Consider the following 27,637-nt stretch of genomic DNA (forward strand, 5'->3'; position numbering starts at 1 on the left):
TACCACAAACTGGATGGGGTATAAACAACAGAAATCTATTTCTTAAAGTTTGGAGGCAGGAAGTCTGAGATCAAGATGTGAGTATGGTCAGTTGAGGGCCCTTCCAGGTTGCAGACTTCTCATTGTATCCTCACATGGTGGAAAAGACAAGTGAGCTTTTTCAGGTCTCTTTTCTAAGGGCATTCATCTGTTAATGAGGTCCTTGAACCCATTATCTAATCACTCCCCAAGTGCTCCACCTCTTAATACCATCACCTTCATCATTAGGATTTCAACATATGAATTTTAGGGGCACACAAACATTCACATCATAGCACTTAGGCTCCCTGCTGTGGCTCTAATCATATCTAGCTACAATCAACTCTATTCCCTCTCTTAAAACATTTATCACTAAACACAAGAGTTTTATTTTTAAATCATATTATTTAAAAAATTTTGTCAGTATTAAAATTTTTAATGTGTGCAAGAATGATGTATAGGACCACAGTTAAAGAGAAGGGGTAGTTGTGTAAGGAATTATAATTGTAACATGTTACATAATAGTAGAGTAATATGTTCTAAGTTGTTTTTTAATTTTTATTAAATTTATTGGGGTGACATTGGTTAATAAAATTATATAAATTTCAAATGTACAATTCTATAATACATCATTTGTATATTGCCTTATGTGTTCACCACTCAAAGTCAGATTTCCTTCCATCATGATATATTTGGCACCCTTTACTCTTATCTACCCTTACCCTCTGGCAACCACTAAACTGTTGTCTGTGTCTATGAGTTTTTCTTTTTTTATCTTGTCCATTTGTTGCTTTCAGTTTTATATTCCACATATGAGTGGAATCATATGGTTCTCAACTTTTTCTGTTTGATTTATTTGACTTAGCATGATAATCTCAAGATCCATCCATGTTGTTGCAAGAGGCAGTATTTCATCTTTTCTTATGGCTGTGTAATACTCCACTGTGTATATGTACCACATCGTCTTTATGCAATCATCTGTTGAAGGACACTGGTTGTTTCTATGTCTTGGCTACTGTGAATAATGCTTCAGGAACATAGGAGTATGTATATCTTTATGGATAAATACTTTCAGATTTTTGGGGTAGATACCTAGAAGAGGAATTGCTGGATCATATGATAATACTCTTAATTTGTTGAGGAACCTCCATAATGTTCTACATAGTGGCGGTACCAAATTTACAGCCCACCAGCAGTGCATGAGTTTCCCTTTTCTCCATATCCTTTCCAACACTTGTTATTACTTGTCTTGTTGATAATAGCCATTCATGTGGTAGTATCTCATTGTGGTTTTGATTTGCATTTTCCTAAAAGCTAGTGAAGTTTAGCATTTTTTCATGTATCTGTTGGCCATTTGCATGTCTTCTTGCTAAGTTGGTCTTATAATCATAGAAGTTACTGAATTCTACCAAGCAGTACAATAAATTTATAACAAAGAACATTTAGAATACTGCCGTGTGCCCCTAGTGTCTGAGTTGAGTAACAGAAGTTTTACAGATTCTTTGACTGGTATTCTTCTAGTGAAGTACAATGAAAAAGACAACTGGAACCTAATAAACAATTCTCCTGTGATCATTCAACTATCTTTAGGCTGGCTGTGCTCCATAAGAAATTTTGATATTGATTGATTTATCAAATAATATAAAGGAAAATCCCCCTCCAGCTCTGATGGATATATCCCTCATTTTATTCACAAGCTCTTTCTGGGTAAATATTAATTTTATGAGGCCTATATAAATGAGTTTATGAGAATTTAAAGTTGGGAAACAGTAGTTGGGAAACAGTGTTTCAGCCACTATGCTGCTATTAGAGTTTTAATATGCAAGGTGTGTTAGTAAGGAATTTAGAAATTGGAATTTGCAGTATGTCCAAGGATAAGCACTGGATCTTTGAGGAAGTCAGAGCAGCAAAAAGGAGGATTAGGAGGGTTGGTGGCAAATGCACTAAAAGAAGAATATAGAAAAAAAAGAAAGAAAAAAAAGTCATTTTGAAAAAGACCTCAAGCTGAGAAGCTTCAAATTCTCCCAGGATAACTAAGAAAGCGCTTACAGTCTGAGATAAGTGTGAAAAAGACATTTTAGAAGTGCCAATCCTCTCACAACAGAGTCAAAAACAGATATCACTAGTTGATTACACTATTATTTCTTAACAAGCCTCGATGCAGTCAAAATTGAGTAGTCAATTTACCATCACTGGAAATATTTATCCTGGCCCGATGGTCATCTATCATCTTTTAACTTCACTATTAATGTTTTTCTGCTCCAATAGAGAATGTATGGCCCACTTAAGACCAGCCTTCACATTGCTTTATTGGGGGAAACAATTTACTGGAGGGAGAATGTGACAGGAAATAAGGCTTCATTTCCAAGTAGCCTCAGCAGAGACTCATATATATATATATATATATATATATATATATGTATATATATATATATATATATATATTTATTTAAGTATAATATATATATTAAGTATATTTAAGTATATATACATATGCACATATATATACTTATATATATATATACATATATATATTTATATATATATATACACATATATATATTTAAGTATAGTTGACATACAATATTAAGTTTTAGGTGTACAACATAGTGATTTGATGTTTATACACTTTATGAAGTGGTCACCACTACAAGTCTAGTAACCTGTCACTATACAAAGTTATTATGATATTGTTGACTATATTCCCTACGCTATACATTATATCCTCATGCCTTATTTTTTTTCATTCCTGGAAGCTTGTACCTCTAAATCCCTATCACCTTTTTTGCCCTTTCTCCCGCCACCCTCCAGATCTTGAGGGCCTTCCTGGGTTCCTAGATTGGCAGCCAGCCAGCTGCCCTGTCAGCACATCCGCTCACCCTTCCTGCAACTACGAATCCTACCTGTTATGTTAATTCTTTGTGTTTCCTCACATATACTTAAATCATTTTTGAAAAGTCTTACTTTAAAAAGTAAGTTAAGTTGCTTATAACCATCATTGTTTATTGCTATATTTATTTATTGTTTACTTTAAATGTTTGTCTTTGGAAACTTCTAATTAATACCTTGTCTCCTCTAACAACTATTCTTTACTTTATATGCCCTTGTTATTATTATTATTATTATTGTTAGTTTCAGGTGTACAAAGCAACATAATAATTAGATATTTACACCCCTCCCAAAATGATAACTGTCTCCCCCAAACACCTACCCCTCTAACATCTTCTATAACTATTACAATAACATTTACTATTTTCCTTATGCTACATATTCTTGTAGTTGACATACAATGTAATTCTACTTCAGCTACAGTTGTACAGTGCATTGGTCAGGTATCTACACAGTGTATGAAGTGATCCACTTAAAAAGTCCAGTGCCCATCTGGCATCTTACATAATCTTTACAACATTGTTGATTATATTCCCCGTTCTGTATTTCATATCCCCATGACTATATTTATTGTATCTACTAATTCTAACAACTAACTATTCTTGATCGTGTATTTCCCAAATACAGTTTCTAAATTCAGAATAATAAAATTATCAAGGTGTATTTTATGTTTCCTAAGATGGCCATTAGGTAATAGAAAAATTTGCTTCTTAATGCTTAAAAAAAAAAAAGACAACAAATATTGGTTTATCTAAAATTCTCCACATTTTTGTTAAGTCAAAATTGTTATTAAAGCTTTTGAAATAGCCTATTCCAGTCATCCTTCAAGCTTAGATGAAGTGCTATTAGATATCTTATTGCTATGTAGCAAATGACCTCGAACATCTGTGAGTTAAAAGAACATTTATTATCTTACGGTTTTTGTGTATCAGAAATTCAGCAGAGCTTAGCTGGGTGCTATGTTTGAGAGTGTTTCACAAAATAATCTTGGTGTCGGACATATCTACAACTTTAACTGGAGAAGGATCCACTTTCAAGAGCCTTAGATTCCTACTGGTTGTTGAAAGAAGTCTGCCCTCAGAGATTTACCCTAGAAGTCTCTCCATAGGGCAGTTTACAACATGACAGCTTGATTCATTAGCAAGAGCAGAGGGAGGGCGTGAGGGAGGGAGTATCTATTAGGATTCCACAAAACCTAGATTTTGGTTACTATTTAAATTCCAATAGTTTTTCCCTGAACGATTTTGGAACTTTTGTCACAGTTGAAAGTTTAGAAGTCACAGACATTCCCTGGTGGGTAAACATGCCTTTAAATGCAAGTGAATTTTTAAATGTAAAAAAAAAAAAAAAAAAAAAATTCCAAATCTGGGTTCATGGTAGGCTCCTGTGACAATTTTCTAGTGTTTATTTATTTATTTCCCAGTTTGCTGCTCCAGATTGTCATTTATTTTTTGCTGCCATTTTTGGCTACTTGCTGTGCATTTTGGCCACCTGATGTGGCCCCTTTCTATTGAATGCCTCGCTACCCTTTTTCTGAGAGAATGTACTACTGCTGCCTGGGCCTATCTTTATCCAATATATTTTGATAGATAATGTAGCCACAATCCACAAGCCATTTCCTTGTGGATCCTTCATAGAAGACTGACTTGCATGAATCATTTATATTGATCTCAAATCACTAGAAATTTTCAAAGAAGTGGTACTGGGCTAGCAAACTGGAAAAAGTTAAATCTGTAGTTATCCTTATTTATTAAAATAAATTCCAATTAGAAGAAAAAATTAAATGTATAAAGGAAACCATGAAAATATTGGAAGAGAGTAGGGGTGAATTCTCCCATAAACTTTCTAACTATTTATCAAGGTCTAGGAGATATAATTTAAATAGCGAGACATTATAATTTAAAAAATAAAGAATAATAAAAATACTTCATCGTAGCCAATTTATTGTATTAAAGGTAAAAGATAAACTGGGAACAGATTTTGCAGTTCCTTTCACAAAGGTGTAATTTTCCTAGTATAGAAAAAATCGAATAAAAACCCAATTAAAAATTGGGACAAAGAGCCTTTCAGATAGTTCAAAGAAAGAAATATCAATGCCTCTTAAACATAAAAGATTCTCAAACTTATTAATTCGTAAGAGGAGCACAAAATAAAATTGGACTATGATACAGTTTATCACTTATTTTAGAAAAAACAAATCCAGAAACTAACAACACGCTTCAATGAGAAGCTCACAGGACACAGATATTCTCATGTCTTATTGGTAGGAGTCCACTGTCATAGGGTGATTTTTCAATAATTAACAAAATTACAGTTTACTCTTTAATTCCACTTCATGGATTTATCATAGATAAAACGACAAATGTTATTGATGTATTATCATTTTATTGTTTAAAAAAACAAAAGTTTCCACCTCAATAGGCCCGATTAAATAAACTATGGTTTATACACTTAATGAATCCTATGCAGTATGTAATGTAGTGAAGAAGATTTATATGTGAAGATGTGGCAACATCTATAGGATATGTAATTAAATGAAACATGTAAAGACCACAATAGAATAAATACTTTCAATTATGTTTTTATATAAAAATGGAAGGAGGATAAGAATATGTCTTTTATTACTTGTATTCATAATTATTTGTATTACTTATATAGACTCCCCAGGATGGAACTTTTATTAGGCATTTTTCAGTCAGCCAATCTATAGTGTGTTTTCATGAAAACCTATTTGCATGTGTATAGTATACACTTCAAATCCAGTTAATGCTAAGTGTCATAGTTAACTACAGAGTAGCTCAAATGTGACTTCTAAATTTTGTATGAAATTTTATATCACACAAAAGTAGAAAAAAGTACAACAAAAAATTGTCACTTTTTTTTTTTTACTTTACTAATATTGGAATGAATAATTTTAGAAATATAACCTGAATGCCACCTTGGTCATCTTTTTAGTAGTCTGTTTTGACATCATTCAGAGATACAATAAAGAAGTATGCAGAATTTGTAATAGAACGCCAAGGGCACATAAAACTTGGAAAACAAAACAAAATACTTAAACTAGAATTCTAGAAAACATGCCTCTATTGGTTAGTAAATATTTTCACTTACCAAATATGGTGCCATTTTTAAAAGAGCATTATTTTCGGTTATTCTTCAACATTATCTGGGAGCGGTGTATAAATATAATATGCTAGGAGGATTCCCAATATCAGAAAGTAAAAGGGTTTTGTCCCTATATTGTAACTCTTCTGCTTCTTCCACAAGACAGTATTATACTTTACTTTAGTGCCTGCAAATACAAATAGACGTGGGCAAGCCCCACCCAGAACTATTATCTAACTTCCCAGCCACAGAGTTTCCTCAGCACTATACATTCTCATGTGGCGGGAATCAACAAGTAGTGTTGCTGACAAAAGTTCAAGTTCTAATGTTCACTTTGTAAAAGAGAATGTTCTCATCTGGCAAGTTCTGTCAAATCTGTCTCATTATCTTCAGAGAGTCACTGCACAAATATCTGTGGAACACAAATTTGGAGAAGAGTATATTAATTCTCAAAGATTCTGAAAAATGTAGTAGAACCATATTCCCCCCGAGAAGAGAAGAAAGCAAAGGGATTCAAATACAGGTTTTGAAATATTTTTTAAAAAATATATCTTTATGTTTATTATATCTTTAATAAAAGCCAAATCATCATATGCAAACTGAATATCTTAAGTGCTATGTAGTGATTGGAATAGTTTGGAGTGAATAATGGAAAACTTCTTTGCAAAGGTAACTTTGAATCAAGTCTTAGAAATATCCATTATTTGGTAAACTGGAGAAAGATAAAGGACCTTGTAAAATAAAAGGCACTGGAGTATACTTTGTAAGTCCAATATTTAAAGTGCATTTCTCAGCTTAATATGTAACTTTCTTCTGTTTCAATTTCTACCTTGGTTAATATATCACCTTGAATAAGTTGTTAAATAACTCTACAGAATCATATCAGAAATGAAGATGTCCTAAGTGTGTCCTTAAACTAATTCTGCTGACTTTAATGCAAGATTTTTTAATTTTTTTATTTTGTCCCTGCTCTACTTTCTAGGAAAGCAAAGAATATAATTTGTGTATCCAACTTTTTCTGTGCTGTCAAGAGAATTCCTGCATGGAAGGTAGGAACAATTTCAACTTACAGCAGGACTTGCCCAGAAAAGAATCAAAACTTAATGTTTTATTTCAGTACAACTCTCTTGACACTAATGTTCTTACAGAATCATGAACTTTAAGAAACTGACCTGAATCCAACTGGGATTCTTTCCGGAATAGTGATCAATGGGACTTGTTTTAACCTATTGTGTACAGACGTACGGACTCAGGTTTACTAGATGGAGAGCTAGTTTTGAATTCTTCGTTACCACAGCCAATTTGGACCATGCCCCTTCACTTTTTAGTACTTAAAATGTCTTGTTTTCCTTCTCAGGAAATGACTGAATTTCTTTTCTGTTATGTGTACTCTGCCTGGTAATTAACTCAGCACTAGATAGATGAGAGATAGATGAGAGAGAGAGAGAGAGAGAGAGAGAGAGAGAGAGAGAGAGAGAGAGAGAGAGAGAGAGAGAGAGGATACATATAAAGAAATATATAGTATTTGTTTTATTATTTGACAGTAGGGAGAAGGCACTGACAGAAATAAGTGGCAACTTAAGTTGCAGGGGAAAATGTTTGAACATCACCTATTATATTTCTCTCTATTCTATCTCTCATTAATTTTGCTTTGTTCAGCACAGTTTCTTTTTAAAGATACACTATAATTTAAAGAAGATGGAAGATTAATAATAAGTCACAGTAATAAAAATAATATAGAGCTTGTGGGCTATAATCCTCATTAGAAAGCAAACCTTTCTCGAATAAAAATAAATATGTGAAAATTAAACTTCATTAATATATTTCTTAAAAATGTTTTGAGGAAGCTCCTTATTGTTTTCCAGAGTGGCTTTAACAGTTTACATTCCTGTCAACAGCATCACTGGGTTCCCTTTTCTCCACATACTCAGAGCATCTGTTGTCTCTTATCGTTTTGGTAATAGTCATCCTAACAGGTGTCAGGTAATATCTTATTGTGGTTTCGATTTACATTTGATGATTAGTGATGTTGAGCACCTTTTCATGTACTTGTTGGCCATTTGTAAGTCTTCTTTGGAAAAATGTATGTTCAAATCCTTTGCTTGTTTTTAAATAGGGTTGTTTGTATTTATGATATTAAATTATATGGGTTCCTTATATATTTTGGATACAAACCCTATACAAGATATGTGGTTTTCAAATATTTTGTTCCATTTCATAAGTTGCCATTTCATTTTGTTGATGGTTTTCTTTGCTGTGAAGAACTTTTTAATTTCATGTAGGCCCATTTGTTTATTATTGCTCTTGGTGTCAAATCCAAAGAATCATTGCCAAGACCAATGTCAAGATATCTGTACTTCCATATTTATTGCAGCATTATTCACAGTTGCCAAGGTATAAACACAACCTAAGTCAAATGAATGGATTAAAAAATGTGAGATGTATACAAAGGGTGCCAAAAAATGTATACACATTTTAAGAAAGGAGAACTGTATTAAAATTTTAATACTGAATATATACCGATAGCAAAAAATGAATACAAGTCACGTTTGACTTCTGCAGCTACAAGAGGTGCTCCAAGTGGTTACCATCAGTGTCCAGACACTTCTGATTATAGTGAACTACTGCTTGAGCAACGTTGACCAAAGTGTCCACTTGTGCACATGTTTTGTCATATATATATATATATATATATATATATATATATATATATATATATATATATATATATAGTCTTTAAAAACCTGGAGGACATTATGCTGAGTGAAATAAGGCAGACAGAAAAATACAGATACTGCTCAGTATCACTTATGTGTGGCACCTATTTAAAAAGAAAAAAAGTCAAACTCATAGAAACAGAGAGCAGAAAAGAGGTTGCCAGTAGTTGGAGAAAATAAGGTCAGGTTAGGTCGGAGGACCTAATATACAACATGGTGACTAGAGTCAATAATACTGTTTTGTGCAACTGAAATTTGTTAACAGAACAAAACTTAAATGTTCTCACCACACACACACAACACACACACACACACACACACACAGATAAGTATGTGGGATGATGAATGTGTTAATTAACTCGATGGAGGGAATTCTTTCACAATGTATACATATGTCATATCATCATGTTGTATACTTTAAATGTCATACAATTATATTATTTGTCAATCATATTTCAACACAGCTGAAAAAATATTTTATTAGCTAACTTTCTCATTTTAAATGCTGCTTCTCCCCACAGCATAGAAGGTTTTTGTTGTTGCTGGTTTTTGTTCTTTTATGACAGTTGCAATATGTTTTCACTGGTGCCCAAAGGACAACCATTCTTGGTACGCTTCTCTCCTGCTTGTGAACGTTTTATTTAATAAGAGAGAGAAAGGATAAAGGTCCTGATTTACTGCTGTTATTTTTCTGTAGCATCTTCTATTTCTCCTCCAAAGTTTATACCACAAGGGAAAAATTTTTAGAATTTTCCTCAATCATGAATCTATGTGTGTGTATTTTTTTCAAAATATTACAATTTTGAGCAGGTTGTCTTTTCAATGAGTTTCTCTGTCTGAGTTAGAAGCCCTCATGAATTCTATCTAACCAATCGCTATGTTTCATTTACAGAATCCCAAGAAGGAAAAAAAAGGGATTCAAAAGCAATATGAAGTAATACTGCTAAGATCAGTAGACTTCAGCTGGAATTCTAGCAGGGTGTACTCTTGCATTCATCACTTTGAGACCATTTCAATGCCAATATACTCAAACATTTGTCATGTGTTAATTATCAAGAAGCTGGAGTTATCAGCAAGATCAAGGTATAGAAAGCTGAATAAGCCCTCTTATGTCCAATCATAGCCTATGTAATAAAGGTACTTATTGTTTAAAAATATGATAAGTGCATGCATGCTTACAATTTTAAAGATGATGTAATTGAAACTTACACAATCACTAGCTGTATGATCTAAGGGAAGTTTCTAAGAGTTATTCTTGATACAGTAATTTCATTTAAAATAAAAGTGTGTGTGGACATGGAGAAAGGAGATACCTACTAAGAAGAGCTTCTGGTAGCTAAAATAAAAAACAACAACAAAACAAAAACAAAAAACAAAACAAAACAAAAAAACAGAGCCTAGCAGTCATTTCTACACAAAAACCTCTCATGCAAACTGTACTTCAGGGAGAAGGCTGCAGTGAGCCTTCTGCTTCTCACATTGAACTGCCTTGCCTGCACTATGATCCTGCCACCTGAGTCAGTTCTTATAAAGAAGTTCCTGGAATAGTATTTCAACCAATATGACTGAGGCTTTCCCTGTCCAATAGGAGCTGTGCAACTATATCCACATTATATCTTCATCAGCCAATCACAATGGCTCCACTCTGACCAATCATAAAAGTATCTTTTTCGACCAATCAAACTGGGAGGGTTTGGAGTCCTCCTGTGCATGAAGACAGACCAATCAGAGACTGGGGATGGGGACTTCTATCTACATAAGTCAGTTATCCAGAGATTATACTTTCTACCAAAGATAGAATACTGTGTTCCCACAGCTGGAACTGAAACACCGAAGATATTTTGCAGAGTAGAGTGAAGCAGATGGGCACAGGGCAGAGTGGAATGGACTGGATCAGACCTTAGCAGGTGAAGTAAACCAGAGCAGAGCTGTCTTGTTGAAGAGGAGACTGGCCCCATGGCTTCTGTGCCCCAGAGCCACCATGTTCCAGTGTATGCTGCTCCATAATTGAGCTGAACTCTACTGAGCTGTTCCACAGTCATGATATTTTCACAGCCATGCTGTATCACAGTCGAGCTGTTTACACTGAAAAAAATTTCTCTCTTTACTACACCCCAAACTGGGGATTCTTATTGGCATTGAACTGGCACCAACAACCATTAGTTGGCACACATAAATTCATATCTAGTATTATTGTTTGAATTAAACTACTGATGAATACAAAGAACAAAGTATAGCTCTTGTCATCTAGGAGGTCTTCAATGAATGGTAATGTAATTGCTGTTATCACTGTACGTATTATTAACATTACATTTGAAAAAAGAGCATAATGCAAATTCATGTCCAGAGGCATCTGACCTCACCCATCCCCCATTAAAAATATTTTCTACTTGGTGCTACCTAAACTAATGGATTGAAATATGGAGTGCAGCAATTTAAGGCAGGGTGTTCCTATAAATTGGGCAGCAACATAGAAAAAGTCAAGAATTTTGCAGTGCAGAAAGTGAAGTCGAATAAAGGCCTAATAACCAAAGAGAATCAAAATCTCCTGTTCCTTGGTGGCTGATGGATTACTAGTTTACTGAAAAATAGAGAAAAGGAATAATATATTCTAGTGAAATTCTATGAATTAAAGGAATGCAGCTTTTCGATGAATATGAAAAAGTTTTGTTAATCCCCCCCACCCCATCATCTATTTGGCTCACACTCGCCCTTTTACAAATAATGCAAGATTCAAGCAAAGCACCCTTCCAAGATGGGAAACATCTTCCTGCCAACCTATGAGCAAATACAGAGTATAGAGAAGCATGGTACATAGGGCAAGTATGTTAGGAAAGAATGTTGCTCACTGGGAAAAAGGTATATATGTCCTAGAGAACAAGAAAAAGAGAATAAAAATAATGACACCTCAGAGCACCCACATCACACTGTAAAACTAATGATATAAAAGCATGTTCATGAAACAAAGTCTTGACTTTATTTTTTTTAATTTGTTTTTTTGGTATTCAATTTCACTCATATTCAAACAAACTTTCACCCAGGCAGTAGATGTGTATGATTTTACAGGTGCGATAAGTTTCCAAAATGTTCATGGAAATGCATTTGGAATTTAAATAATTGAAATCTAAGATGTTATTTTCTGTTACTCAATTAAGGGTTAATATTTAAATGTTTCCAATAGCAAATTAAGGCTTTTCTCACATGCTTAGAATATGGTTGATTTGAAAGTATATGACTCTCACTGAATTCATCTCAACATTTCAATTAATACCTATCTTTCTTTCCAAGGATTCAGAAATCTTCTCATGAACTTGAAGTATCATTGTGGATATGACGTAGGAAATTATATGTAATGACTTTTTCTGTCCTGTGTGTTGTCTAAGAAATCTTTGCCTAACCAAAGCTTACAAAGATTTTTCTCTTTTGTTTTTTGCTAGAAGATGTAAAATTTTGGTTTTTATGTTTAGATCAATGATTCATTTTGAGTTAATTTTTGTCTATGATGTGACGTAAAAGTCAGGCTAAGAATTTTTATATGAATACTCAAATATTCAAGCACCATTTGAAAATATGTTATACTTTTGGAATTGAATTACATTGGCAACTTTGTCTCAAAAATTGACTCTATAAGTATGAGTTGATTTCTGGACTCTGTTTTGTTATCTATTTGCCTATCCCTATTGAAATACCATACTATTTTGATTACAATAGCTTCATATTGTCTTGAAATCATGACCTGTAAGGCTCCAAATTTCTGTTCTCAAATCAAGCTAGTTTTTTTTATATCCATTTTATTCCTATACATGTTTTAGAAAAAATGACATTTAAAATGAACAAACTGTTACCCATTTTTCATTGCTTTAATTTACAGCCCTAGTTTTTTGATTGCCTAATAATATTGCTGTTGAGGAGAAAGTTTTAAACAAACACATCTGGCTTGTGAAATGTCAGGACTTCTACTGGCACAAATGTAGAGCTTGAAATCCTGCCTTGTAGATACTAATATGAATTATGTGCAAAGTTTTTCAAAGTATTTGCCTCAGTATAATGACATTTGTCTATTACTATAAAATTCAATTCTTAATGCAAACCTATTTCTGTGTTAGGATAACAAAATTAATGCTAGTAGTCTCTTCTTAGTCACTTTAATAGCAAGAAAAAATATACAGGGAAGTAGATATTTTCTAAGCTACAGAAGTGCATAAGCAACACTTAAAATAAGGAATAGAGAAGAACCCACTGAGTTAAAAACAGCAACAACAACACAATGGCTATGAGGTCCTTAGAAAGGTCACAGATGATGAACATCAATTCAAATATAACTTTTTGATTCTCACTAATTTGTTCCCTATACTGAAGCTTATACACTTTTAGGAACCAATGCTGAGATTTTCACTATAGGTTTTCACTTAGCCAACTCATATACTGATTTTCTATTCTATATCCAATTTTAAATCCATGATAGGTAAGTGCTCCATGGAATCCATCCTCAATGTGGTTATGGATCACCCTAACTCCAGCATTCCGAAGTCGGGTGACATACATGATTCCGTCATCTCTTAAGACATCATATTGACAGGTGATGACATAGGTCAAGGGTAAACTACGCAACTTGCTATCATCAGCCAACAAAGGGGCTGCCCGCACATCTAGAAACCCTGGATATTTTTCAGCCAGCTCAGAAGTACCATGAGTTGGACTGTTATATATGTGGCCTTTCTTAAACTTCTCAGGGAGCAAAGAACTCCAATTAACAAATTGGAACAGGTGGCTTGATTCCACTGGTACATGTTGATTGAAGAGCATGGCGTTTTCAAGTGATCTGTTCATAGTAAAGTATTCACTCCAGAACCTGACCATCAATGATTTTGTCAGACCTGGAAAATGTGAGTTTTCCCGATATGATGGTAAATCCATATCAAGAGTCTGAAGGGCAGGATAAATTAAAGACTGGGTCTTGAATTTGATCTTGATATCTCGGTCACCTATGAGCTGAAAATAATTTATAGTACGTTGTTAAAATATTTTTTATTAAAATATGTTTTAATTTAAATACAATAGGTTGATATGAGATAAATTCAAAATCAGACGGGTAGTAGATTGGAGGAGAGGGTTATCACTTTGTGAAAGGTGTAAATGTCTAACTAGTACATTGTTTTATACACCTGAAACTAATTTTGAAAAAAAGGATAATCAGAAACAACAAGATGTGTATCTGAAAGAGCTTTCCAATTTTCAATATTATATCTAAGACTAGATATCTATACTTAAATAAATACTGTGAATATAAACAAAATGATTTGTACTACTCTCCTCATGCGTAGGGAAAGAGACCATCTAAACTGTGATTTAAAAGCAAAATATCTACTCTTATAGCCAAGAATGTCAATCAGAGCAAACTTATTTTTTAAGTAAAAAAAAAAAAAATTATGTACATATTATTTCAACCAGCATTGACATTTAAGGGAAAGATCATATAACTAGGAATTCTAATTTGCTTCTGACACTAAATAGATTAATCATGGGCAAATGTCTAATTCATTTTAATATTTATGTATTTTAAATATTTAAATTATACTAGTGCATTAAGACAAATTTATCTATAAATTAATATGCATATATTTGAGGTGTACTAAAAGTTTGCTATTACCTGGCCAAAATATTTAGAGAGCAGTAATATTAAGCATTACTGTTTAGCTGATGTTTTAATGTACATTTACTTGGCCCTGCAAGTTGGAATGGTCCATTGTATCTCATAGACCAGCTTCACAAAGTGTGTAATCCCTGGAACAGTAGATTCTGCTTCACTTGAGAATTTGTTAGAAATGCAAATTCTTAGGCCCTAGCCCAGACTCACTTAATTGGGCAGGGAGGAACCAGCAACTTTTGTTTTAAAAAGTCTTTCAAATGATTCTGATGCATGCAAAAATTTGAGGTCTACTAATATAGGTCATGAGTAGTAACTAATGAAGCCACATGTACTCTGATGCTTCTCAAAGTATAATGGCTAAATTGAAGTCCATTTCTGAAAACTTGATATAGAGTTGAAGAAAGCAGAGCCCTCTGCTGTTCTTTCCTTTGGTAAAAATATGACATTTCACACACACACACACAAACACACACAGACACACACACACACACAAGCAAATGAAAGCAATGTTTATTTTGTTACATTTAAAACACAGTTAATAATTAGAGCTGGTTAGTAAAACAAAATATTTATAAGCTCATCATGAGGTTGTTTTATTTAAAATAATTTCTAAACTTAATCAGTTCAGTGTTTTGTCTCAGATAAGAGTACCACATTCCATTTAGCTCAATATCTATTATGAAGAATGCTGTTTACATTAGTAAAGCTGTAATGATAACTAAATAGATAGTGAACAATGGCTGATTTTAGATTGAGTTAAGAAGACATACAAAAATATGTTATATTTGACCAATAACTTCAACCTCACAGGTAGCTAAACTCTTTGAACCCACAGATACTTAAAAAATTTTTCTCTTATAGTTAAATACAACACATATGAAATCAAATATATAACTTCACAAGACAGAAATATAAAATATAACAGATACGTTTAAGGGTCAGGAAGTTCATCGTATGCCCTGAATTGATCTCACTCTTCTTGCTCCCATGTAACCACAATTCTTCCTTATGGAATCTACTACCATGTAATTATTTTAATTATACCACTTGAACACGTCCTTAATTAATGTAGTTTATGTGTTTAAGGAAACTTCATCTATTTTAGTTAACTAATAATTGTTATTGTGACTTTTACTAAGTACTCTTTCTGTGAAATTCACTTATTTTTATAAAATACACCTTTCCTTGCATTATTAGTAATTTGGTAATTGTATATTTTGTTCATGATAGAAATTTCTTAGTTTTCTGAGTGTGATTGGCCCATTGTCTTCCTTCTTGAAGCTGATCTTTGATTGGCCATAAAGATCATGCTTCTCTATAATTAATTGGAGAGTTTACATTCTTTTCCTATACTCTGGCATATTTTGTGTTTACTTAGACATTTCTTTTTGACTGTTTGATACAAATTACCTGTGAGATTTCTTACTGGAACTATTTTTTATTACTAATTTGTTTTCTGATTATAAAATTACTCAGATTTTCATTTCTTGTTGTCTCTGTTTTGCAAGTTATATTTTTCTTGGATTTATCCATTTAATAAAAATATTATTAAATGTTTTAATTTCAAAGTTTTTGAAAATATCTTTAAACAATTACAATGTGCATTTTTAACTCATAAATTCTTTTTATCTCAAAGGGTCTTCAGTGCTGTCCCTTTTTCTATCCCAATATTTGTACCTAACTTTTGTTTTTCTCCTTTGTCTTTCCAGAATTAAAATTTGATTAGTCCTTTCAAAGAATTGACATTTTGCTTCTTGCTCATCTACTATAAGTTTTTGACTATTGACATTTCTGTTTTTGTTATCTTACCTCTATGTTTTTCTTCGATTTCTTGAGTCAGATCTTTATTTTAGACTTTCTTCTTTTCTAATATATACTTAAGAGAAAATATAATTTCCTATAAATGTTATTCTAAATGTAGAGAACATATGAAAGATGTATATTCTTTAAAATAGTGACCCATAGGTCCTTAATGCATTTTTTAAAAATTTCCATACAAAGGAGGACATTGCATTTGTCTTTTTCTCATTGATTCCCCACATTGCAGCCTATGGTAAAAGTCCAAATATCATAAGACTTATATTCTGTGATTTTTTTGAGACTTGCTTTATGGCCCATGATCATGTGAACTTTCTTGTTTCCCTGAGTAAAATGCATTGATTATTATTCTGGTCCTCTATACCCTTACCGTTCATTTTGCCTGTTTTGTTCTCTTAATTACTGAAAGGGGTATTTTTAAACCTCTTATTGTGGTCACAAACTGTATTTTCTCCTGTAGTTGTTAATATTTGCTTCATATATTTAATGTCAAGTTATTAAATCCATACAAATTTAGAGTTGTTGTATTTTCTTGGTGATTAAACCTTTTCTATAATGATGTGATCTTCTTTATGTAGTGATTCTGTTATTGCAGGTATGCATTTTCCACTGTTTACTTTAAAATTTTCTTCTCATTTATGTTTTTAATCTTGGTCCTAGAATCAGAGCATCTAGACCAGTAATGTTTATCTAGTTAGTAAAATAATTGGTTTCTATCTATATTTTGTGCATCTTTCTTTTCTTTTTTTCTCTGTGTTTGACTTCTTTCCAATTGGTTGACCTTTCAATTATTCTAATTTTTTCCTGTAATAGTTTATAGATTATACCTTATTTCTATTCTTTAAGTGATTACCCTAAAAATTACAATGTGTATTCTTAACTTCTCAAAGATTAATGAACTTTATCAAAGGCCAATTCTAAATTTTGATTTCCTCTTTGATGATAAAAAAGAGCTTATAAGACTTAAAATCTATCCTCTCCTCTCTTCTTAATTTATAGTTAGTTTTCCTTACATTTTAATTCCATATATTTTTATTATTTTAAATTATCCAACTTTATTAAGATTTAACCACATCTTATCACATTCTTGCTCTTTTTTTCTTCCAGCATCTTAAACTTTTAACTGCACTTTCATTTCATCTGAAACACTATATTTAAAGTATTCTTACTGTGTTCCATTAATAGCATGCTTTCTTCGATTTAGTTTATCTGAATACCTCTAATTTCTCCTTTATTCTTTTTGTTTGTTCTGTTTTGTTTTTTAACGTTATTTCTTTATTTAATTTATATTAATTTCAGGTATACAGCATAGTGGTTAGACATTTATATAATAAGTGATCTCTCTGACTAGTCTCGTACTTACCTGGCACTATACATATTTATTACCATATTATAGACTATATTCTCTGTGCTTTACATCCTCATGACTATTTTAAAACCAATTTGTACTTCTTAATCCCTTCACCTTTTTCATCCTGCCCCCCAACCCTCCTCCTGTCTATCACTCAGATAAATCTAGTACCCATCTGATACCATACATAGTTACTACAATATTATTGACTATATTTCTTATGTTATACATTACATTTCCATGACTGTTGTGTAACAACCAATTTGTTCTTGTTAATCCCCTTCCATTTTTCACTCACCCCAACCCCCTCTCATCTAGCAACTATTAAAATGTTCTCTTTATCCATGAGTTTATTCTATGAGTTTTATTTGTTTTTTAATTTTGTTATTTACATTCCACATATAAGTGAAATCATATTGCATCCTTCTTTCTCTGTCTGACATACTCCACTCAGCACAATACCCTTCAGATCCATCCATGTCACTGCAGATGGCAAGAACCCATTCTCTTCCATAGCCAAGCAATATTCCATTCTGGATACGTACCACCTCCTTTTTATCCATTCATACACTGGTGAACACCAGGCTGCCTCCATTGTTTATAATGCCTTAGTCATTATAAACAATGATGCAATGAACGCATGGATGCATTTTCCCCCTCCAAGTAGTGTTTTGGGTTTCTTTGGATAAATACTCAGAGGTGGGATTAGTGGATCCTTCTTTGTCTCTTGTTATAATCTTTGTTTTAAATTTTATTTTGTCTGTAAATGCCTAACTACTGCACAGTACATCTGAAACTAATATAAAATAATATTGAATGACAGCTATAATTATGTCTGTATCACTGTCTATATCTATAGTCACAGAATTAAAGTACAATAGGGAATATAGTCAATGGTATTTATATAGCTATATACAATGTCAGAAGGGTAGTAGACTTGATGGAGTTATCACTTTGTGAGGTGTGTAAATGTCTAATCGTTATGTTGTTTTGTACACCTGAAACTGATAAAAAATAAAATAAAATCTATTTTGTCTGGTATAAGTATTGCTACCTCAGCTTTTTGTTTTTTTCCATTTTCATGAAATATCATTTTCCATCGCTTTACTTTCAGTCTGTGTGTGCCTTTTGATCTGAAGTGAGTATCTTGTAGGCATCTTGTTTCATCAACCCACCATTCATCAACCTACCTTTTGATTGGAGCATTTAATCCATTTAAATTTAATATAATTGTAGATATGTAGTTATTGTCAGTTAATTAGTTATATACATTCATATACATTGTATATATTCATATGTATATATATGAATAATGTATATTTATCGTTGTTGTTGTTATTATTATTATTGTTTATCTTAAAGAAGTCCTTCTAAGATTTCTTGTAACACTGGTTTGGTGGCGATGAACTCCTTTAGCTTTTTCTTGTCTGGGAAGCTCTGTATCTGTCCTTTAATTCTAAATGATAGCTTTGCTAGGTAGAGTAATCTTGAATGTAGGTCCTAGCTTTTCATCATTTCGAATATTTCCCATCAATCCCTTCTGGCCTGCAAAGAATCTGTTGAGAAATCAGCTGACAATCTTATGGGAGCTCCCTTGTAGGCAACTAACCACTTTTCTCTTGCTGCTTTTAAGATTCTCTCTTTGTCTTTAACCTTTGGAATTTTAAATATGGTATGTCTTGGTGTGGGCATGTTTGGATTCATCATTGTTGGGACTCTCTGTGTTTCATGAGCTTGTATATCTATTTCCTTCTCCAGATTAGGGAAGTTTTCTATCATAATTTCTTCAAATAGGTTTTCAATTTGTTGTTGTCTTCCTTCTCTTTCTGGTACCCATATGATGTAAATGTTGGTATGCTTGATGTTGTCCCTGTGGCCCCTTAAACTGTCCTCATTTTTTAAATTTTTATTCTTTTCGCTGTTCTTTTTGGTTGTTTTCTGTTACCTTATCTTCTAAATCACTGATTTGATCCTTTGCTTCATCTAATATACTGTTGATTCTCTCTAATGTGTTCTTCATTACCATTATTGTATTCTTTGTTTCTTGCTGGTTCTTTTTTATGTTTTCTATCTCCATTTTTATGTTTCCCATCTCTTTGTTGAAGTTTTTCATGAGATCATTGAACATTCTTATAACCAGTGTTTGGAACTCTGCATCTGATAGATGGCTTGTCTCCATTTTATTTAGTTCTTTTTATGGAGTTTTGCTCTGTTCTTTTATTTGGAACATGTTTCTTTGTCTTCCCATTTTGCATGCTTCCCTGTGTTTGTTTCATTGTGTTAGGTAGAGCTGCTATGACTCCCAATCTTAGGAGAGTGGCCTTATGTAGTTGGTATCCTGTGGGACCCAGTGGTGCAGTCTCACTGGTCACCAGAGTTGTGTGCTCCATATGTGTTTCTTGTGCAGTTTGTGTGTGTCCTATTGTTGTAGTTGAGCGTTGGTTGTTGTTTGCATGTCAATAGGAAGAATGGGCCCTCAGGCTGATTAATTTTAAGAACTGGCTGTGACTGCAGTGGAGGAGCTGTGATGCAAAGGCTGACCATACAGAGCAGGGTTTGGTTTAGTGGGTCTCTGGTGCCTGCCCAGTCTACCCTTTGTTTGCGTCATCTTGGAGGCAGCTGGATGAGGCTTTGGCTTGGTCCAAACCTGTGCCAGCCCTGGGGCCTCCTGGGAGGGGATCCACTGCAGGCAAGTTTGGCTGGTACCTGTGCCCTGTCAAGGACACCTGGTATGAGCCACAAAACCATCTGCAGATGGCCGCTGTCCACACTGGGCTTGGAGGTGTCTTGAAAGGCCAATCTGTGAACAGAGGTCTGCTGTTGTGAGTGCCAGACTTAGGGCTGCTTCACCAGAGGTATGAGACATGCTGAAGCCAGATGCTGCTTGTTTGGGTTTTGTGAATCTTTGAGAGATATTAGGAAAGACTGTAGCAAGAGAAGTCCAGCAGAGAAGCAGATGGCAGATCGCGGATCCTGTGGATCCTACTTCCTGTGTCTTGCCTGGCCGCCAACGAGATTGGGTTGCAGGAAAGCCCCCTGTTGGGGTACTGGCGGATGTTTGCTTTTGTGTCTCAAACAGCCGCCATCAAGAATAGTGTTATGACTCCCCTATCTATGGATCTGTTGTTGTTCCCTTTTGGCCTCACCATATACTGTGTTCTTATGTGGGGAGTGGGACCAGAGACCCCGCATGACACTTTGCATACAAATGGAGCTTAGCAAGAGCTAAAACAGGTTGTTTGTATGGAAAAGTCACTAGAAGCAGCTTGGGTATGCCTGAAAGTTAGGTGGGAAGGAATCACAGGAAATCACTAGGGTGGAGCAGACAAAAGGTGATAGCCAATTTGATGGAGATTTCAGTATGGCAGCCACCTGTGTCTGCATGCAGCGAGGGGGTGGGCTCAACAAAGTAATGATGGCTTCCACCAGCTCCACCCTCTGCGAGGAAGCTGCCCCTGCACCCCGCACCCTGAAGCTACACAATTCAGTTCCTCTCTGTACGTCCTGGCACCTTTTGAGCTGCTGTCCCAGAGCGAGGTAGTCTATCAGTAAGTCCATGTGCGGGCCATTTAAGAGGAGCACCTGGGAACACAGCCACCTACCATCTCACTCAACCACAATTTCTGCTGGCTTTCACAGCCAGAAGTTATGGGGATTTCTTTCCCTGACACTGAAACCCTGGGCTGGGGTGCCTGGTGTGGGGTTGGGACCCTTCACTCCTTCAAGAGGGTGCCTCCACAGAGGAGATATTCCTTCCAGTTCTTAGTGGTTTCACAGCAGGGGGTGAAACAGCCCGTTCTGTGTCTCTGCCCCTCCTACCAGTCTTGAGGTGGCTTCTGCTGCATTTCCATAGTTAGACTTAGGCAATTCTCAATGACAGTTGTTCTGTAGTTCAGTTTTAATTGATGTGGTCCTGAGAGGAGGTGAGCACAGTGTTTAATTACTCCACTGTCATGACTGGAAACCTCTCCTTTATTCTTAAGTAATATTTTTGTGAGGCATACGATTAGGTTGAAAGTCATTTTTGTGCTGCTCTTTGATGATATCATTCCACTGACTTAGAATTTATATGCTTGCTATTGAGAAGTAAGCTGTCATTATGAATTGTACCTCTGTGAGGATACGTTTCCTTTTCTCTGATTGTTTTATGATTTTCTCTGTTCCTTTTGGTTTCATTTTGCTTTGTTGGTTTCTACACTTTTGCTTTGTTGTGTCTGTATTCAGATTTCTTTCTAGATATTTATTGTTAACCTTTTCAAAAATAATTATTAGGGTTCATGGAGCTTCTTTCATCTGTAGTTTGATATTGCTCATCAGTTCTGCAAAATGCTCTCCTATTGTGTTTTTAAATATTCCTTTCTCCCATTCTCCCCCCTCTGTTCCTGATACAACATTTAAATCTCTATTGAATTTTCAGACTATATCTGCTATATTTTTTATTATCTCTTTTGTACTTTCTAACTTTTTGGATCTGTGTGCTTTATTTTGTATGTCATAGGTGAGGCAATATGACTCATTGTTCAGCTTATAAATCATCTCTTCAGCTGTGTAAAATCACTGAAGCAATTCATAAAGGTTTCGATTTTGATCATTTTATTTTTAGTTTTAGAATTTTTTGTTTGTTTATCAAAACTCCACTTGTGTGCTGAAATTTGCCAGCTTGGCTGTGAATTAATTGAAGAAAGTAGGATAGCTATTTAATGTTCTGTGGCTGATAACTGTAGTATCTGAATTTTGTCAGATGTCTTTCTATTGTCTGTTGATTCTGCTTGCTTTCCTTCATAGTTTTTGTTTACTTGTTTACCTGTATATCATTATCCTGTGCTGCATATTGAATTTCAAAAACTTTTTGCAGGATTAATTTAAAGTCTATGATGATACTATATTTCTCCAGGGAGTATTTTTGTACATTTCTGTCAAGCATAGTCAAATATCAACCACTCATACCACCTTAATATAAGGCCAAGGCATGAGATTTCCCACCCACACCAAAAAATAAAAAAAATAAATAAAATAATCCAGGTGATATGAAGCAAAGCTCTAAACACACGTGAAGTTTGTTTTACATCAGGCTCACCCTGACCTGAGAGTATCTCTCTTCAGGACCTCACTTAAAGTGAGGAGTGGTTCATGAGTATCCCCATATTTGGAGAGCGCTGGAATTTGATGTCACCCTGGCCTTGAAAGGTTTCCAAAGCTCATCTTGGTTGAACAGTTGCCTTTTGATTGACACAAGCCTTTAGAGAAGAGAGGACATTGATTGCTGGCATTATTTTTATGGGTGTTTACTTTATCTTTAAAAAAAAATGGTTTAGAAATTTCTCCTGAGCTCTTTGTTGCTTTTCAGAATATTGTAAGATATTTTATCCAGGTTTTTAATAATTGTAGTCAGAATTAATTGGTTCACCATGAAAGAAACATGAACAACATAAGAGAAAAGGCTCATTGTGCAACACAGTAAAAAGAAATTGATGCTTGATTAGGTGGTAAGGTCACAGATGGACATTACTTTAGCTCCAAAAATGCATGTCTCCTGATATGTTCTTTGTACTGCCTCAAGATGACTCTCAGAGCAAAAAAGAGTGGCAGTTTAGAACTCAGTTTCTGAGAAGTAACAAATATCTGTTCTGTAGTATATTTTGAACAAAGTACAAAATTTTTATCTTTCCTTTGGCTAGAAATCATGAGAAGTTTATCCTAAAAATACCAATAGCTAAATTTATATACTTTAAAATGTATATGAAAATGAATAATAAAATCAGCAGCAAGGTTTTCTTTGTTGCACAATAAATCTATTTGTAATATTTATGATTAGAATTGGTTATTTAATTGCAGGCATTCACTTGCAAATCTATAAGAATTTTTTTTCCTATAGAAACATTTCTTCTAAACCATCAGTGCCAATTTATGTCTTAATTCAGATAAACTGGCATCAAAAACAATTGTACTCATAATCTATTAAACTATAATTATATACCACATTAAATTGATAGCTAGTAGGTATCTAGTTTAGCTAAATGTCATAGAAATAATATAATAATTGATATCTGAAAATGATAATTCCTTCCTCAAGTAAATAGTATTTATGGACCTGCTAACATTTTTGTCAATAGGCAATTTGATTATTCTTATAACAATAGTTTTCATGCAAGTTTTAGTATACACCACTGAAGAGTACTGAAATCATCTGATTCCCTAGATTGATGTCATTGATTGATTTCACAATTACATCTCTTACTATAACAAAACAGCATGGTACTTATATGACCATTATCAATTATGTTTAAACCAATGATCTAGAAAGAGGATTTTACCATTTTATTTAAAAAAAATTTGTCCTATGATATGGTCTCTATGTATCTCTAATCTATAGTATATAATATATTTGCACTGACATTTTAAGGTTTGAAATAAGTATATTTAAGTATAGGGTATTTCAAAACTGAAACAAAGCTGACCAACATACCTGCTGAGTCACTGCTGCAGCTAAATTTCCTCCAGCACTGTCTCCAGAAATACCAACTCTTTTAGGATCTACACCATATTTGTCAAGAACATCTTGGCGCAAGAACCACCTTACTGCATTATATACATCTTCAAATTGATTTGGAAAGTGGTATTTAGGTGCTAGTCTGTAGCTGTGGGCACAAAAAACAATGGTCTTTAAGTCAATGTTTTTAATAAAAAAAGTGTGTGTGTGTGTGTGTGTGTGTGTGTGTGTGTGTGTGTATGCTCTGACCATAAAAATCAAAAGTAAAATTTTTCTTTAGCAAATATATTTTGGATCATGAGTCAAAGACACTTAATCCTAATGATAACGCTTGATAAGAAAATTTTTACACATGTCATTTTATACTAGTAAAAAAGCTTGAACACAAAACTTGGACTAGGCTTAAGGAAAAAAAAATCCCAAGCTATAACTAAACTTATCCCAGAATTTCATTTTCTTGTAATCATTACATTTTATTATTAACCAATAAATATCAAATAAATTTTAGAAATTATTCTATTCCAACTTAATCTAATGATCAAGTTGGCATGAAATCACTACGTTTTTCTCATAGTTTCTTTATGTTGGTTATTGACCTAGAATGTTTTTTAGAATAGATTGTGCCTGTATTCCCATGTTATTTGGTGACTAATTGCTTTTAATGAAATATTGTACCATAAAATATACTATATTAATTGCTTTAAATGTATTTTATCATCTAATTCTCAGAACAACACTATGGTATAGAAAATATTACGACTCCCAGTTACATATGAGAAAACAGAGCTAAAATAAATTTAACTGTCCCAAAGTCATTCAGTTAATTCTAGAACCAGGCTTTGAACTTGATTCTCTGACTCCACAACGCTCTTTCTTACTTACTCTGCTAATTAAGTTAGAAACCCTGCAAAGAAAATTTTTCCATGAGATTCAGTAGTTTAATTTTATTCTAACAATTTTGTGTTTTTGATCCCCGCTTGACCCAACTCTATAACTTTTTTCTCTCTGACTCTTTTCTGGCCACACTCAAGCTTACTTGTTTTATTCTCATCCTCTCAATTTCATGTGAAACACACCTGGCAGAACCAATGTCCAGGGAAGCTGAGAACATCTTACTATATGGCACCTGGCCAAAACCCAAACAAACAAACAGTGTTCTTACTTGGTTGAAATGACAACAGCATCAAGTCTACTAACAGTTCGTCTTGACAGAAAGTCATAACCAAACCAAGCTGAAATAAAAGAAAATAACATCAGAGACTGACAAATGAGTTGATGGGCGTGTCCTTCAGCAGAAAGCTTACTATTACACTTTGTTCCTCATTGAAATGTTCTAGGAAAATATTTATAATATTTCATCATAGCTATAGAACACAAATTCTTCTGCTCAGTGATCCTTTTAATGTCTGTTTTCTCGTTCTTCCCCACGTTTCCACACTGGATAATTTAAGCCAACTTAATTCTCTTCAAGATTAATCTCTGCTCCCTTCAAAGAGCACTTAGCAGGTGTTGAAAGAATAAACACATAGATATAATTCCCTAACTTTCAGGAAGGCACAATCTTCTGGAGACAGGAGCAGGATGGGGTAGACATATATCAAAAAGCAATAATGTAAAATATTAGTTGCTTTAATAGCAGAGTACAGAACATGCTGTGTGGAAATGGTATTAGGCTTCATAAAACCGCCAGAGGAAGATAAGGTAAAGAGGAAATAGGGAGAGCTGAGACCTGGTTTATATATGCATATTTTCTAGGCAAACAAGAAGATATGTGCTTTCTGGGGTGTTTTTGACCATGTGTATGGAGTGGGGATGAGTCACACATGTTTGTTATTGTACTTGAGAATGTGTCCCTTTTGCATATAAGAAAATTTTAAGAAACTAAAATAGAATTTGCCAGTAACAAGAGGAAGGAGTGATCATAAAGTACAAAAAGAGAAGTATCAGGATACGAAGTTGTCACAAAGGTGGGCCATGAAAAATGTCAAATACTCACTGTTTTAAACTTTTACTTAACATTTACTATAAAAAAAACATGCTTATATCTTGGATTGAACACAAATATTTATATTTTTCTTCAATTTTGAAATAGAAAGCACCAGGCAAACACTATTTTGTTTCAGAGCTTATTCTTACTCAGTTCCTTCAACTTGGTAAGCATACTCCCATTCTTCAGGGATATTTTGATGGAAATATTTTTAATCAAGTGCTTTGGGCATCAGGAACTGATGGAAACTAACGGAGGGATGGCATAGTCAGATTCAGTCTTAGAAACATTAGTTCATTGCCAGCTGATGACTTTACTGCCTGAATTTACAGAAAATATTAGACTGTAATGGATCTAGAAAATATTAGACTGTAATGGATACAGAAAATATTTGACTGGATGACATATTTTAGTGCTCCAATTTACATTTCAAATCTACATCAATACCCATCAGTACTTCTTTTTCTCCTTTCACAGAAAAAGTTATGTTCCTCCTCGTGTGCATGGTCAATACTTCCCCTTTGTGCTAAGCCCGAATTCCTCCCATGTCCTCTAGGTCCAGCAACTTCATTCCATCCTCAAGCCCCTTCTTTCCACATTTCTGCAACGCACCTCTTTTACCTGCCATCTTTACCTTCAGTTTATAAATATGTTCATAAACCTTCCACATATAAATGTAACATATATACACTATAAAATATGTATTATTTTATATACATATATACAAAAGAAAATATAAAAATTCATATTATATAAATTAAAATTAGATATAATCAAATACTTTATATTAAATATATGTATAGAAATATAAAAAATACGTAAAATAAATCGAGACATATGTAATTTTACGTAAAAAATAAACTACCCTTACTTAACTCTGTGCTTCTTTTCCATCTAATGCCTTCTCTTTCCTTCATACCTAAACTTATTGAAAGACTGGAGTCACCGTCTCCATTTTCTCATTTCTCATCTACTATTCAACTTCATTTTGGTTTTCATTAAATCATCCATCATTTTTACAATTAATAAGTATAATAATAAATTTTATGTTCATAAAGCACTTTTTCTTCTTCCCTGAAATTTGTTAGTTTTTGGTATTGATTATCCCTTTCAGAAAGATATTTAAAATACTTGTTTTAAACTAACATAGCTCCAAAAAAATAAATTTCAGACAGTTGAAGTTCTGTTATCTGTGATAATGTTTTACCAGATATGTTGGAGTCAATATCTTAATAAAATGCATGCTATATGATAAACTAAAATTGTCAACGAGGAACACATACCAGCACTCCCCAAACACCAACCACCACCATGAATATAAAATAAGCCTCTTCTCAGTGTTTCTGACTTTCGGTTTGGTATATACACACGGACAGGAACATTGTTGAAAGTTGTCTCCATCACAGTTACATTTTCATCCGATGTGGGTGGGACTTCTTGAAAGCTCAGATAGAACATTGCAGTGTTCATGAAGTGGTTGATTCCCAATAGTTCAGCAAACATAGCCTTAAAGGAGAAAAGGGGGAACAAATACAACAGGTTACAAATACCAAACACCAATGTTGTTTATGAACATAGAAGTATACATACAAGTATATGCTCCCAATAGTCC

At 33.7% G+C, this 27,637-nt stretch overlaps 1 protein-coding gene across 2 annotated transcripts in view; it reads right to left on the bottom strand.

The window, feature by feature from the left end:
- Positions 1-11,685: 11,685 nt before the first annotated feature.
- AADAC (arylacetamide deacetylase) overlaps positions 11,686-27,637 on the bottom strand; it is a 30,789-nt gene continuing 14,837 nt past the window's right edge. For both annotated transcript variants that reach the window (XM_081029292.1, XM_081029293.1), the window contains exons 2-5: positions 27,309-27,531; positions 25,201-25,270; positions 24,015-24,186; positions 11,686-13,721 (exon numbers count right to left, since the gene is read on the bottom strand). In XM_081029292.1, coding sequence (XP_080885418.1) covers positions 13,125-13,721; positions 24,015-24,186; positions 25,201-25,270; positions 27,309-27,531 — 1,062 coding nt within the window. In that variant the 3' untranslated portion in view covers positions 11,686-13,124. The remainder of the gene's footprint in view (positions 13,722-24,014; positions 24,187-25,200; positions 25,271-27,308; positions 27,532-27,637) is intronic.

Source organism: Rhinolophus hipposideros (assembly GCF_964194185.1).
Source record: "Rhinolophus hipposideros genome assembly, chromosome: 2".
Lineage (NCBI taxonomy): Eukaryota > Metazoa > Chordata > Mammalia > Chiroptera > Rhinolophidae > Rhinolophus > Rhinolophus hipposideros.